Source organism: Hyla sarda, chromosome 2, assembly GCF_029499605.1.
Source record: "Hyla sarda isolate aHylSar1 chromosome 2, aHylSar1.hap1, whole genome shotgun sequence".
NCBI classification, from domain to species: domain Eukaryota; kingdom Metazoa; phylum Chordata; class Amphibia; order Anura; family Hylidae; genus Hyla; species Hyla sarda.
In genome coordinates this window covers 77,067,596-77,083,949 of record NC_079190.1, presented here as the reverse complement: position 1 = coordinate 77,083,949, position 16,354 = coordinate 77,067,596, and the positions used below count along the sequence as shown (strand labels likewise).

The 16,354-nt window shown below is 43.8% G+C and overlaps 2 protein-coding genes across 10 annotated transcripts in view; both read left to right on the top strand.

Annotated features, from left to right (window-relative positions):
* The window catches only part of NCKAP5L (NCK associated protein 5 like), an 84,486-nt gene extending 80,297 nt beyond the window's left edge, over window positions 1–4,189 (top strand). For 8 of the 9 annotated variants that reach the window (XM_056562139.1, XM_056562136.1, XM_056562140.1 and 5 more), the window contains one exon: window positions 2,950–4,189. In XM_056562139.1, coding sequence (XP_056418114.1) covers window positions 2,950–3,180 — 231 coding nt within the window. In that variant the 3' untranslated portion in view covers window positions 3,181–4,189. The remainder of the gene's footprint in view (window positions 1–2,949) is intronic. The other variant, XM_056562142.1, reaches the window with a different exon arrangement.
* LOC130358635 (formin-like protein 3) overlaps window positions 1–16,354 on the top strand; it is a 289,106-nt gene that overhangs the window by 7,648 nt on the left and 265,104 nt on the right. The window lies entirely within an intron of this gene.

Genomic DNA, 16,354 nt, shown 5'->3' with positions numbered 1-16,354 from the left:
TTCGGAACAGTTTGTTCCAAACGCTGAGCAGTGGGGTACCCATTTAATTACTCTTGTGTTATTTAGTAATTTAGCCCCTCCCCCTAAAACTGTGATACTATTGTCCATAGTCTGTCTGGTGTTGCTGCTTAGCCGTATGTAAGTGACTGGAGCTGCAGTACCAGACAAAGCCGATGGACAAGAGTAAGGCTTTTTCTAGAAACAATCTTTTTTTTTCGAATTCTGGGCAACCCCTTTAAAGTATTACGGTCATTACAAAAAAAATTAACTTTTGACATTTCATAGAGACATGTCGGAGGTTTTGATAGCAGTCTGGGCTCTGAGGCTAGTAACGATTTTTTTCACCCTGCGCTCTTACTATGTCAGACGCTGTTACGAATGAAGAGATAAAGTAGTTTGCTATCACTGTCTACACATAAGTCAATCAAGGCTGAAACCTCAATCTACACAACAAAGCGAGCGAGATGGTGTCAGAGTGTAATACAGAGATAATCACATCTCCAGTTTACCTTGAGGAAATAAGGGAGCGACTTGTCACCAGAGAGGAGAACCCAGAGCCTCTTGTCTGTTGTGCTTAGGGAAATCGGCTTAATTAAAAAGTAATTAGTTCTTATTTTATATCGCAGTCTCGGGATCTTTTCCAGAATACTAGACTTCCCTAAGTATTTCAATACACCCCCCCCCCAACATTCACAGTGGGGGAAGTATTATCCAAATTATGCATAGTTTATTTTTAAAGCAAAAATATTTTTTTAAAAATCCTAGAAATATATGAATAAATTAATAACTGTGTTACCAGTTAGGGAGCGTGTTCCTATACATTCTGACCCTGTCCAATAAGTGACGGACTGCAGGGACTCTTCTCATTCCCCCAAGTGGTAACGGACAGTTTTCAGTCTATTCAACCCTTTGCAGGGGGAATAAGAAATGAATGACACAATGCAGTGGTTTAAGGAAAGATGTTCCAGAGTTATGTTATGGGAGATTTACTAAAACAGACATGTAAGGAGTGGTGAAAAGTACTATTTGATCGCAACAAAACTTAAAAATGGAAGTTTATCTACCTCTCCCCATTCATGATTAACCCCTTTTTGGAAAGTGAACGATATGCATTAACAAACTTAGGTCGTCCTAGTCATTAGAAATCTAAGCAGTCTGGCAAAAACAATAGGTCTGTTGCCAGCTAAGCTGAAAATATACAGCACGTGTCTCCTGACATTCTTAAAGGGGTACTCTGCCCCTAGAAATCTTATACCCTATACAAAGGATAGGGTATAAGATGTCTGATTGCAGGGGTCCCGCCGCTGGGGACCCCTGCGATCTCCCTGCTGCACCCGGCATTTGTTTAGAGCGTCGGGTGCAGCACAGGAGGCTTGTGACATCATGGTCATGCCCTGCTCGTGACGGCACGGCCACGCCACCTCAATGAAAGTGTATGGGAGGGGGCGTGACGGATGTCACGTCCCCTCCCATACACTTGCATTGAGGGGGTGTGGTCTTGACGTAACGAGCCTCCTCATCATCAGTCATCCGGCACAGAGCGAAGTTGTCGGGGGATGTCTGGGGTGCCGCAGCCGAGATCGCAGGGTTACCCAGTGGCAGGACCCCCGCGATCACATCTTATCCCCTATCCTTTGGATAGGGGATAAGATTTCTAGGGGCGGAGTACTCCTTTAAGGTGGCCAAGTTTCAGTGGGGTAAGAGGAATAAGAAAATACTAGACCCCATTCACTTCAATTGGAACAAAACCTCAGCATGTTTAAATCCAGTCTGCCCAATCTTTACCCCTCCTTTATATGGTAGATAAGTTCCCCCCATTTACATCAGATCTTCAGCTGATTCAACAAAATATGAAATACAACATTCATCTAAGTCCCTATTAATATTCGATTATCGTACGCAGCATGAATATGTCAGCAACCAGTAAAAAAAGAGATGTCTTCTTACACGCACGTTTAACGCGCGAGCCTCATTTAAACCTAGTGACTACGTTCAACTCATTTTCTGAACATATGCATTTATTTTCTGGGACTCCTGGAAAGTGCATGTATACATTTAGGCACCCGAATCGTAGTCACTAGATGACCATGTTCAAGCCACCCAAGTCAAAGGGCCTCATGTCAGTACTTGCACATATATGCCTGCATCCCATTTTTAAAGGGGTTATCCACCATAAGGTGATTTTAGTACGTACCTGGCAGACAGTAATGGACATGCTTAGGAAGGACCTGCACTTGTCTTGGGGCTAAATGGCGAAGTCATGAGATTGCCATAACACTGTGGCTAGCTTTTTGTGAACTTGTATTTCCTGTTTGACTGTTCTTTTTTTTTTTTTTACTACAAATCCCACAATTCTATTTTCCTCCCTCCCACACATCAGCCACCCCACCCATTGAAACATAAATGAGCTGCAGACCTGTGGTTTTCAATCAGGGTGCCTACAGCTGTTGCATTAGTTGCAGTTTGATCTCTCTCCCACCAAACGATCACTCCACCCATTGAAGCAGACAGGCTCCCTGTCATCAGCTGACTAGTGAGGTCAGGTCTCAGCCGCATTGCAACCTGGGAAAAATCTGAGACAACAGTCATTTTGTATGCTGGTAAAAATAAATATTGGGGTGAAAATCACATAAGAATTGTGAGAAAACCGTCACACACAGGTACAGACACTATATTATGAACTACACGAACTGTACAGCCCCTGTAGCATAGTCAAATAAAAAAAAAATCCCGGAATACCCCTTTTAAGGGTTGCTGATCTATAGATGGAATGTATTGCTGAACTTGATGTGAACAAGCCCTAATGTGTATGGCCAACTTAGGGTGGAAATTCCAAGCGAATATGTATAGGTAATAGGAAAGTTGACTACTCATTCTTAAAGAAAAAGAACTTACTGGGGCAACCACCATTAGATATCTTTTATAATATTTTTACTTCTTGTTTTGCAGATCCCATCTGAAGGTGACAGAGACTGTGATATGGCTGGTTACCCACATTCCTCTCTATGTTTTCCGGGCAGTGTGAGCAGTCGTACACCTAGCACTTCTGAAGTTGGAGATGAGGGGACAAGTGAAGCCAAATCTCGAGACAATGAACAGGGTCAGACTGGGCTGGAGAACTCGGAATCCCTCAGCGATTCATTGTATGACAGCCTCTCATCCTGTGGTAGTCAAGGCTGATAGAACATTCCTACATCCCTTTATACGTCATGCTGCCTGACATCTTTACAAGCTTTCCAAAAGTAGATGGACAGTGTCGGCTGCTATGTGGGTGCTATTCCATGTGGAGTCTTTGTCCTTTTCATGACCTTGTCGATTGCTCCTCTAGAATGACCTTGTACTTCCCACATGAGCCTCAAAAATCCCAAGTATTAGAAATATCCTAGAGTCTTGCTGCCTCTGACCTTACAGGTAAAGGTCATGAAATACCGCGGAACTGTTGCCTCATTCTCTGCCTCATTCTCTCCCAGGCTGTGGAGGGTTCTGAACTTGCTCTTCCTTTGAGTTGCTACCCCTCTTTGTAGATTACCATTGTTCTTGTGTTTTCTTTGTTTTTTTTTTTTTGCGTCTTCTATGGGCTGCCCCTTTACTATGCATCTATACCACCAGCGGATATGATGTCATTCACTGCAGGAAGACTGGTGAAGGGGACTTCACGGTTTACAAGAATACCTCACATCTTGTCTCTCTGATCAATATCCCAGCAATGTGTTAATGCACTGATCCAGAAGCAGAATACCAACTCTACTATCTTTTATCAGGGAGTAAGTTTGGAAAAGTCCATTTATTTAAGCTGCACATCTGGAAGTCTTTCAGATTATAAGGGAGAATTGACTAGTTTGACTTGATGTGTCCTTTCCATCCGTGGCCCCTTGTGTTATTTTATTTTTCACTTTGTTTATAGTTATGCTGTTTTATATAAATATATATATTTTTATTTGTGTAAAATGTTTCGTTTTTATTTTAAATATTCCAATGCGTGTTTTTTTTTTTTAATTCTTTATTTGCTCTCTCTCTTAAGATGGTGCTAACCAGGAAAATATCCTTTTCGTCAGGTTTCTCCTCTTATTCCCTTTTCCTCCTTTTTTTTTATTGTTTTATACCAGTCTCTCGTTTTTCTTTTATTTATATAAGTTATTGTGACTGTTTTTTCTGTCTCACTTACTTTTAAGCTAAAAATAAAAAAATCGAAAACAATTCAACTGTTGTACCAAAATGTCTGACTTTCTTTCGTTAAGTATTGAATACATGTTCATACAGACTTGTGCTCTTAGAAAAATTTACATCAGAATCGGCACAGAATCGGTCTGGCAGATGTTGGGGTGGTTTTCCTGCGTGATATGCACTCCTGTGTATCCAGTAATACAAAGAAAAGAACAAGTGCACTCACCACAGTTGCTGCTTCATCTGTATATTTTATTCAGAGTTTGTGGAACAACGAACAGTGCAGGGAGGCGACAAGTGGAGGAGGTGAGCGTGGGCTACGTCCGTAGCCCACGCTCACCTCCTCCACTTGTCACCTCCCTGCACGGTTCGTTGTTCCACGAACTCTGAATAAAATATACAGATGAAGCAGCAACTGTGGTGAGTGCACTTGTTCTTTTCTTTTTATTAGTGGATATTACGGACTTTGTCTTCATGTCGGAATAAGTTCTGCACCAACACTTACTGCTTACGAAGGTACGTTGCAAGAGGGTGTCTATTGATGAAACCTCCCACAGGTATATGCAGTAGCAGTGCCAGGCTGTCTCTCTCTTCTACGTTCGCACTCCGGTGTATGCCTTCAGAAACCGTCCCAAAAACTGTGTGATTTCAAACACTACATAAAGCTAAATATTAGAACTCTTTTTAGTGTACCTGTCACTTCAAAGAAACTTTTGATGTGTCACTGGGACATGTGTAAAGTTTTGAACTGTCGGGGTCTCAGTGCTGGGAGAACAGATGGGAGAATCCCCACCCATGGCTCGCAGTAATCTGTCCTGCAACCTTAAATAAGCCTTGCTTCAATCACGGGGACTGAGCGCCAAACCGGGGAGTAAAGCATGCTGCCAAGTTCTTTACCCAACTGTATCTAGAGATCGGTGGGGGTCCCAGCAGTGAGACCCTTGGCTAATTAAAACTTTTAACATGTCTGCCTCAAATTTTATGTGTTTTTGTTTTGTTTTTTTAAAGTGTACCTGTCATCAACAAAAACGTTTTATATAATGTAGATAATACCATTATGTATATTTGTAATATTCATTGGTTAAAAAATGTGTATATTTTTGTCCCTGCAGCTATTGCCTGTGTGTCTCTGTGAGAAGTCCAAATACAGGAAGTGAGGGTGGACAAGTGAGGCTCTGTGCACCCAGGACAAGCAGGACTGTGTGCACTGAGGCTCTATGACCTGCCCCTGGCTCATACATCAGGATGATTGACAAGCCAGGAGTCTGCACAGAGCCCTGCTTCTTCTGCCCTCACTTCCTGTATTTGGACTCCTCATAGAGATGCACAGGCAATAGCTGCAGGGACACCTTTTTTTCACCCAAAAATATACAAATTTTTTTTAATCAATATATATTACAAATATACATATAATGGTATTATCTACATTATATCAAAAGTTTTTGATGACGACAGGTACACTTTAAGTGACAATAATGCTTTAATAATCAAAATAATGGTTGTCTTATTTCCCTCACAATTACAATTTGGATGCATCCATTTTTATAGCAGCAGGTGTAAATGTTGTGACTTACCGTATATACTCGAGTATAAGCCGAGTTTTTCAGCACGATTTTTCGTGCTGAAAACACCCCCCTCGGCTTATACTTGAGTGAACTCCCCCACCCGCAGTGGTCTTCAACCTGCGGACCTCCAGAGGTTTCAAAACTACAACTCCCAGCAAGCCCGGGCAGCCATCGGCTGTCCGGGCTTGCTGGGAGTTGTAGTTTTGAAACCTCCGGAGGTCCGCAGGTTGAAGACCACTGCGGCCTTCAACATCATCCAGCCCCCTCTCACCCCCTTTAGTTCTGAGTACTCACCTCCGCTCGGCGCTGGTCCGGTCCTGCAGGACTGTCCGGAGAGGAGGTGGTCCGGTGGGATAGTGGTTCCGGGCTGCTATCTTCACCGGGGAGGCCTCTTCTAAGCGCTTCGGGCCCGGCCTCAGAATAGTCACGTTGCCGTGACAACGACGCAGAGGTGCGTTCATTGCCAACGTACTTCTGCGTCATTGTCAAGGCAACGCCTCTATTCCGGGCCGGAAGCGCGGAGAAGAGGCGCCCCCGGTGAAGATAGCAGCCCGGACCACCTCCTCACCGGACCACCTCCTCACCGGACAGCCCTGCAGGACCGGACCAGCGCCGAGCGGAGGTGAGTACTCAGAACTAAAGGGGGTGAGAGGGGGGCTGGATGATGTTGAAGGCCGCAGTGGTCTTCAACCTGCGGACCTCCGGAGGTTTCAAAACTACAACTCCCAGCAAGCCCGGACAGCCGATGGCTGCCCAGGCTTGCTGGGAGTTGTAGTTTTGAAACCTCTGGAGGTCCGCAGGTTGAAGACCACTGAGGGCGAATGATGAGAAGAGGATGATGAAGGGGGGGTGTGGGGATGATGAAGGGGGGTGGGGATGATGAAGGGGGGGGGGTGTGGGATGATTACAAGGGGATGATGAAGGGGGGATGTGTGGGATGATAAGGGGATGATGAAGGGGGGATGTGTGGGATGATGACAAGGGGATGATGAAGGGGGGATGTGTGGGATGATAAGGGGATGATGAAGGGGGGATGTGCGGGATGATAAGGGGATGATGAAGGGGGGATGTGTGGGATGATAAGGGGATGATGAAGGGGGGATGTGCGGGATGATAAGAGGATGATGAAGGGGGGATGTGTGGGATGATGACAAGGGGATGATGAAGGGGGATGTGTGGGATGATAAGGGGATGATGAAGGGGGGATGTGTGGGATGATGACAAGGGGATGATGATGAGGATGTTAATGACGGGTCTGGATGATGACAGGGGGGGATGAGGTATTTCCCACCCTAGGCTTATACTCGAGTCAATAACTTTTCCTGGGATTTTGGGTTGAAATTAGGGGTCTCGGCTTATACTCGGGTCGGCTTATACTCGAGTATATACGGTATTTCCTGGTTGTAAATAAGAACATATCTATTGATCTGACCTCTGTGTCTAGATTAAATTGTTGCTATGTGTAAGGTCGAAGCTGTTTTCATGAAGCTTGTGACCGGGTTCTCTGTCTGCAGAGTGAGTCTTGGTGACAATAGTTTCATACGCGGATTAAATCCTCGTTGTGGGGAAACCCTCTGCTTTGCCAGCTCCTGGCATGTGCCGGCCTGAACAGCTGCTGTACAATTTGTTGTAACTAAGCCAGTGCCAACTTTTTCAGCCCTTTATCCAAATGCTTATTAATCACAGTTCATTGTGGTTATGTGAAACAATTCAGAAGCAAGGACTGGAAAACAGGTACTGGGCATATGATCCGGGGTGTGACAAGAACAATGGTCTTTGTGTGGCTGGTGTGCAAAGAACGAAAAGTGGTGGTTTATGAACAGTGTTTATATTTAGGAACATAAAAGCACCGTAGTTTGCATGAGCTGTATAAGGCTGGGTTCACACCACGTTTTGTTAAATACGGTTCCCGTATACGGCTGGGAGGAAGGGGGGGGGGCTTAATTGCGGCGCCCGCACTCAACCGTATTCGGGAATCGTATTTAATGCATGTCTATGAGCCGACCGGAGTGAACCGCAGCCTCCGGTCGGCTTCGTTTTCGGCTGTATGCGGTTTCCCGACCGTAGGCAAAAACGCGGTCGACCGCGTTTTTGCCTGCGGTCGGGAAACCACATACGGCCGAAAACGAAGCCGACCAGAGGCTGCGGTTCACTCCGGTCGGCTCATAGACATGCATTAAATACGGTTCCCGAATACGGCTGAGTGCGGGCGCCGTAAGCCCCGCCCCCCTCCTCCCCGCCGTATACGGGAACCGTATTTAACAAAACGTGGTGTGAACCCAGCCTAAGTCCAGTGATACGGGTGCAAAATCATAGAATGTTGCAAAATCTTGTCATACCTTTTCTTATTGGACTAACAGTATTTTGTGGAGACAAGCTTTCGGGAGTCTTCCATTTGTTTTTGACTTGATAAAGGGATGACTCCTGAAAGTACTGTTGGGGTCTATTCACACGGCAGAATTTCCGCCCCAAATTAAAGCCTATAGACTTACTTCTATTTCAGAAGTATGAATGGGAGTGCAGAATCCCATAGTAGCCTATGGGCTTTAATTTGAGGCGGAATACCGCAAGCGGAAATTCTGCCATGTGGATAAGCCCTTAGTCCAATAAAAGGGTATTAAAAGATTCTGTAACATTCTATGATTTTAGATTAGATATGTACAGTGGTCCCTCAACATACGCTGGTAATCCGTTCCAAACGGACCATCGTTTGTTGAAACCATCGCATGTTGAGAGATCCGTGCAATGTAAAGTATAGGACAGTGGTCTACAACCTGCGGACCTCCAGATGTTGCAAAACTACAACACCCAGCCGTTGGCTGTCCGGGCATGCTGGGTGTTGTAGTTTTGCAACATCTGGAGGTCCGCAGGTTGTAGACCACTGTTAGAGGAAGTTGTACTCGCCTGTCCCCTCCGCTCCGGATCGTCACCGCTGCCCGGGATGTCGCCGTCCATCGCTTTCGCCGCGTCCCTGAGGTGTCCCCGACGCTCCGGCAAGGCCTCTGCTTCCCCGGCATCCCCGCTCTCCATCGCCGCCATCACGTCGCTATGCACGCCGCTCCTATTGGATGACGGGACGGCGTGCGCAGCGACGTGATGATGACGATGGAGAGCACCGACGATGCAGGGGATCCCGAAGAGGACGCGCCGGAGCCCCGAGGACAGGTAAGTGATCGTCAGCGGACCACACGGGGCACCGTAAACAGCTATCCGGTGGCAGCCGAAGCAGTCTGCGCTGCCGGATAGCAGTTTATGCGATGGCCCCGACATACAAAAGCATCGTATGTTGATGCTGCCTTCAACATGCTATGGCCTCTGAGAGTGATCGTATGTTGAAATGATCATATGTCGGGGCCATCGTAGGTCAGGGGGGTCACGGTATTCTGACTCAGATTGTTATGATAGAGATCCGTCCCTTCTAAGACCTCTATGCCTGGCCTGAATAAGCAGATATAACCACTACGGACAATCCCTATCAGATAGCTGAACTCGTCAATACTGTTTTCATCCACAAGCTGGTTTATTCTGTACATTAAACAGGAATACAGCAGAATGAATGGATTTCAGTATTATGCGGTCAAAAGATGATGCTCTGTTACATGAGGCAGATGCAGGCAGCCATGATACAGGAAGTGATGCACTAAGCAGGGGGCGTGGCTACATACAAAGGAAATGAGTCATAGCTTTCAGGAGAGAGGAACATGAGCATTACAAAAAAAGGCCACATGGTGGCAGCAAATAACTAACCATAGAAAAATCCATAGGAAATAAATTAAAGAATAAACTATGTAAATTCCATCTACAATAATGAGAATATTAACTGTGTAATAGCATAATATGTACACACAATACAGTTTGTGATCTACTTGCATGAAGCTCTTTCGCAATTCCACTAGGATGAGAGCTGCAAAGAAAACACTTTACAGTTTTTACTTGTATATTTAAAAAGGTAAACACTTACAAAAACATCTCAGCAACATAAATGACAAAAACTTATTGAAAAATGTTGGAGTAGCACCTTGAGACATGATGCATTTCCAATCAGATTCCCCCTCCATAACTTGGTCTATTCAGTAGGAAGTCTCCTTTATATACGTAGCAGTGAAAGAAAAGTGCATTTCATCCAGCAATTCCGTAAAACACTGATTCTTTATTTGTAATCCAAAGGGACAAAAATCTTGCAAGACAGTACTCACATTACACCACCTAGCCAGTGACACACTGCAACATGGACTCGTTTCCAGCGCATGCCTTTTCCGTAACCACACCACCCCCTTTTCCCGATGGCCACGCCCCTTTTTCGGGTTTTCATAGCAAAATTGAGTTAGTCGGGTTTTTTCAATTCTAAGACAAATTTTGGCACAAGAATCTGGGGCACAACCCAACAAAACATGTCGTGTTTGCAATAGTAAATGAGGGCCATTGTCTGATTTTTAAAGAATGTATTTGTAAATTATGGTGGAAAATGGTAAATGACAAAAGTTCATCTCAATACTTTGTTATATACCCTTTGTTGGCAATGACAGTGGTCAAACGTTTTCTGTAAACCTTCACAAGGTTTTCACACACTGTTGCTGGTATTTTGGCCCATTCCTCCATGCAGATCTCCTCTAGAGCAGTGATGTTTTGGGGCTGTCGCTGGGCAACATGGACTTTCAACTCCCTCCAAAGGTTTTCTCTAGGGTTGTGATCTGGAGACTGGCTAGGCCACTCCAGGACCTTGAAATGCTTCTTACGAAGCCACTCCTTTGTTGCCCGGGCTGTGTGTTTGGGATCATTGTCATTCTGAAAGACACAGCCACGTTTCATCTTCAATGCCCTTGCTGATTGAAGGAGGTTTTCACTCAAAATCACTCTTTCCTTTACACAGATCAGCCGTCCGGGTCCCTTGGCCGAAAAACAGCCCCAAAGCATGATGTTTCTACCCCCCATGCTTCACAGTAGGTATGGTGTTCTTTGGATGCAACTCAGCATTCTTTCTCCTCCAGACACAACTGGCACTGCATTATTTGAGTCCCTGGCGGCGTAGTGTGTTACTGATGGTAGCCTTCGTTACTTTGGTCCCAGCTCTCTGCAGGTCATTCACTAGGTCCCCTCGTGTGGTTCTGGGATTTTTACCTTTCTTCTGATCATTTTGACACCATGGGGTGAGATCGTGCGTGGAGCCCCAGATCGAGGGAGATTAACAGTGGTCTTGTAGGTCTTCCATTTTCTAATAATTGATCCCAATGTTGATTTCTCCACACCAAGCTACTTGCCTATTGCAGATTTTCTTCCCAGCCTGGTGCAGGTCTACAATTTTGTCTCTGGTGTCCTTCGACAGCTCTTTGGTCTTGGCCATTGTCGAGTTTGGAGTGTGAGTGTTTGAGGTTGTGGACAGGTGTCTTTTATACTGATAACAAGTTCAAACAGGTGCCATTAATACAGGTAACGAGTGGAGGACAGAGGAGACTCTTAAAGAAGTTACAGGTCTGTGAGAGCCAGAAATCTTGCTTGTTTGTAGGTGACCAAATACTTATTTTCCACCATAATTTGAAAATAAATTCTTTAACCCCCTTAGGCACTCAGCCGATTTTCACCTTAAAGGGTACCTCTCATCAAATAAACTTTTGATATATTTTAGATTAATGAATGTTGAATAACTTTCCAATAGCATGTTAATGAAAAATATGCTTCTTTCTATTGTATTTTTCCTGATCAGTCCTGTCAGCAAGCATTTCTGACTCATGCTGGAGTCCTAAACACTCAGAGCTGCCAGCCTGCTTTGTTCACAGCCAAACAGGCTGTGAACAAAGCAGGCTGGCAGCTCTGAGTGTTCTCCTTTGTGAACAAAGCAGACTGGCAGCTCGTAGTGTTCGCCCTTTTTTGCAATTCTGACCATTGTCACTTCATGCATTAATAACTGAGATGCTTTTACCTTTTATTTTGATTACAAGATAGTTTTTTCATGACATTCTTCTTTAACATAGTGGTAAACAGTTTTTCCCCAATTTTTACATTTTTACAAGAGTAATAGGAGAAAATGACCCCAAAAATTTGTAGCAAAATTAGTAATTTAGGGGTGGACACGGATGCAAGCGTTACAATTGCCTCCGCTACCAAAAAAATTCTACGCAAGTGATTCCCAAACAGGGTGCCTCCAGCTGTTGCTAAACTCCCAGCATGCCTGGAGTGTCAGTGGCTGTCCGGAAATGCTGGGAGTTGTTGTTTTGCAACAGCTGGAGGCTCCGTTTTGGTAACACTGCCGTACGAGACGTTTTTCACTTTTATTGGGGAGGACAGTGTACGTGTGGTTATATGTAGTGTTTTACCCTTTATTTTGTGTTAGTTTAGTGTTTTTAGGGCACATTCACACAGGGGCGGGGGGAGTTTCCTGCTAGGAGTTTGAGCTGTGGCAGAACATTTGTGGCATTCACATGGGGGGGGGGGGGGGGGCGTCAAACCTCCAACTGTTGCAAAACTACAACTCCCACCATGCACTGACAGTTCTGTTACCTAACTCAGTATTTTCTAACCAGTGTGCCTCCAGCTGTTGCAAAACTACAACTCCCAGCATGTACTGATTGCCAAAGGGCATGCTGGGAGATGTAGTTATGCAACAGCTGGAGGCACGCAACTACAACTCCCAGCATGCCCAGACAGCCATTTGCTGTTCGTGCATGCTGAGAGTTTTGCAAGATTTAGCTGGTCACGGTTTAGAGACCACCGCACAGTGATCTCCAAACTGTGGCCCTCCAGATGTTGCAAAACTACAAATCCCAGCATGCCCAGACAGCAAACTGCTCTGTGGGCATGCTGGGAGTTGTAGTTTTGCAAGATCTAGAGGGCCACAATTTAGAGACCACTGCACAGTGATCTCCAAACTGTACCCCTCTAAATCTTGCAAAACTACAAATCCCACTACAAAACTACAGAAAACGGCTGTCTGGGTATGCTGGAAGTTGTAGTTTAGCAAAATCTGAAGGGCTACAGCTTAGAGACCACTGTAAACTATGGCCCTCCAGATGTTGCTAGGCAACAACTCACCTGGCAGTAGCAGGATCACCACCGCACACAGAGGATCACCGCCCGCTGCCGATAAGGGACCTTCGGCGCAGCTCCCAGCACAGTTCCCCTGCTCTGCCCAGACTAACCCCTGATCTGCTATTGGTCGGTCAACCAATTTTCTGACCAACCAATAGCAGGGATAAGAGGGGTGGCACCCCTGCCACCTCACTACTATCCCTTCAGGGGGATCGAGGGTGTCTTGGACAGCCCCGATCCCCCTTATCTTCTGGGTCACCGGAGATCCGTATGATCCGGAATCGCCGGTCTGAATTGACTGGCGAGCGGCGGGGACCGATATTCCCACGGGCGTACCTGTACGCCCTACGTCCCCAAGTGGTTAAAAATCAGACAATATGATTTTATGGATTTTTTCTCATTATGTCTCTTATAGTTGAGGTATACCTATGAGGAAAATTACAGGCCTCTCTCATCTTTTTAAGTGGAAGAACTTGCACAATTGGTGGCTGACTAAATACTTTTTTTGCCCCACTGTATATACAAGTACTGACATACAATTGTTGAGTCAAACACTGGAAAAATCCACTTTAAGCATCTTGTTTAATATTGTTCGAAATACAATTCCAGTGTCTCTAAATTCCTGCTGAGCCAATAACTGGCCTCTCTGTACAGATCCTTCTCTATAACTATAGCTACTATTACATGGTAAAGAAGTCTGTCATTACCCACCAGGAGGCATAATTATAGTAATGAGAGTTATAGAAGGTATGTCACTGTGAGTGTTATTATGGTAAGCATATAAGAATTATTGAGACGAGGGTATGAAAGAGCAGCAGAGCGAGCCGTGACAGGAGGTAATAGACATACAAAGCATACCGAAATATCCTCAGAGGACCTTATGGAAATGCTAGAAGCCCATCAAACACACACAGACTGATTGTACAATAGTAGCTGAAAAACAAATGGGTAAATTGGATCAGACAATTGTAAAAGAAATAAAAATGATGTTTTTTTCTGGTATTTTAAACTGCATAAAAATCATGTAGAAAAGCCAGTATTCCTTAAAGGGGTACTCCAGCCCTGAGATAGGGGGATAAGATGTCTCACCACAGGGGTCCTGCCGCTGAGGACCCCCGCAATCTTGTATTCGCCACCCACCTGTTTGTGCTGCACGCCGCGGTGCCAGCTCACAAACAGCCGGATGGCGACCACGGGGCCGGAGTATCGTGACGTCTCGACTCCGCCCCCGTGTGACGTTACCCCCTGCCCCCACTATGCAAATCTATAGGAGGGGTTGTGACGGCCCCGCCCCGCTATGCAAGTCTATGGGAGGGGGGTATTTTCTGCTTTAACCCTTTGTAAAAATTTAAATTTTTTGGGAAACCAAGCATTTTAGGTAAAAAAAATTTTTTTACATACGCAAAAGTTGTGAAACCCCTGTGGGGTATTAAGGTTCACTTTACCCCTTGTTACGTTCCCCAAGGGGTCTAGTTTCCAAAATATAATGCCATGAGGGTTTTTTTTGCTATCCTGGCACCATAGGGGCTTCCTAAATGCGGCATGCCCCCAGAGCAAAATTTCCTTCAAAAAAGCCAAATGTGACTCCTTTTCTTCTGAGACCTGTAGTGCGCCAACAGAGCACTTTTCACCCCCATATGGGGTGTTTTGTGAATCGGGAGAAATTGGGCTTCAAATTTTGTGGGGTATTTTCTGCTTTAACTCTTTGTAAAAATTTAAATTTTTTGGGAAACCAAGCATTTTAGGTACATTTTATTATTTTTTTTACATATGCAAAAGTTGTGAAACCCCTGTCGGATATTAAGGTTCACTTTACCCCTTGTTACGTTCCCCAAGGGGTCTAGTTTTCAAAATGGTATGCCATGTGTTTTTTTTTTGTTTTTTTTTTGTTTTTTTTTTTTGCTGTCCTGGCACCATCGGGGCTTCCTAAATGCGGCATGCCCCCAGAGCAAAATTTCCTTCAAAAAAGCCAAATGTGACTCTTTCTCTTCTGAGACCTGTAGTGCGCCAGCAGAGCACTTTTCAGCCCTATATGGGGTGTTTTCTGAATCGGGAGAAATTGGGCTTCAAATTTTGGGGGTTGTTTTCTGCTATTACCCTTTTTAAAAAAATGTAACATTTTTGGGAAAACAAGCATTTTAGGTAAAATGTTTTAATTTTTTTTGCATTTGCAAAAGTCATGAAACACCTGTGGGGTATTAAGTCTCACTTAATTCCTTGCTACGTTCCTCAAGGGGTCTAGTTTCCAAAATGGTATGCCATGTTTTTTTTTTTTTTTTTTTTTTTTTTTTTTTTTTGCTGTTTTGGCACCCTAGGGGCTTCCTAAAGGTGACATGCCCCCCAAAAACCATTTCAGAAAAATGTTCTCTCCAAAATCCCCTTGTCGCTCCTTCCCTTCTGAGCCCTCTACTGCACCTGCTGAACACTTTACATAGACATATGAGGTATGTCCTTACTCGAGAGAAATTGGGTTACAAACACAAGTAAAAATTATCTCCTTTTACCCCTTGCAAAAATTCAAAAATTGGGTCTACAAGAACATGTGAGTGTAAAAAATGAAGATTTTGAATTTTCTCCTTCACTTTGCTGCTATTCCTGTGAAACACCTAAAGGGTTAACACACTTACTGAATGTCATTTTGAATACTTTGGGGGTGTAGTTTTTATAATGGGGTCATTTATGGGGTGTTTCTAATATCAAGACCCTTCAAATCCACTTCAAAACTGAACTGGTCCCTGAAAAATATCGAATTAGAAAATTTTGTGAAAAATTGGAAAATTGCTGCTGAACTTTGAAGCCCTCTGGTGTCTTCCAAAAGTAAAAACATGTCAATTTTATGATGTAAACATAAATATATTGTATATGTGAACCAAAAAGAAATTTAATTTGAATATCTATTTTCCTTACAAGCAGAGAGCTTCAAAATTAGAAAAATGCAAAACTTTAATTTTTTTCATCAAATTTTGGGATTTTTCACCAAGAAAGGAAGTTGCCACAAAAATTTACCACTATGTTAAAGTAGAATATGTCACGAAAAAACGATCTCGGAATCAGAATGATAAGTAAAAGCATTCCAGAGTTATTAATGTTTAAAGTGACAGTGGTCAGATGTTCAAAAAATGCTCTGGTCCTTAACCCCTTAAGGACTCAGCCCATTTTGGCCTTAAGGACTCAGACAATTTAATTTTTACGTTTTCATTTTTTCCTCCTCGCCTTCTAAAAATCATAACTCTTTTATATTTTCATCCACAGACTAGTATGAGGGCTTGTTTTTTGCGCGACCAGTTGTCCTTTGTAATGACATCACTCATTATATCATAAAATGTATGGCGCAACCAAAAAACACTATTTTTGTGGGGAAATTAAAACGAAAAACGCAATTTTGATAATTTTGGAAGGTTTTGTTTTCACGCCGTACAATTTCTGGTAAAAATGATGTGTGTTCATTATTCTGAGGGTCAATACGATTAAAATGATACCCATTATTACATACTTTTATATTATTGTTGCGCTTAAAAAAAATCACAAACTTTTTAACCAAATTAGTACGTTTATAATCCCTTTATTTTGATGACCTATAACTTTTTTATTTTTCCGTATAA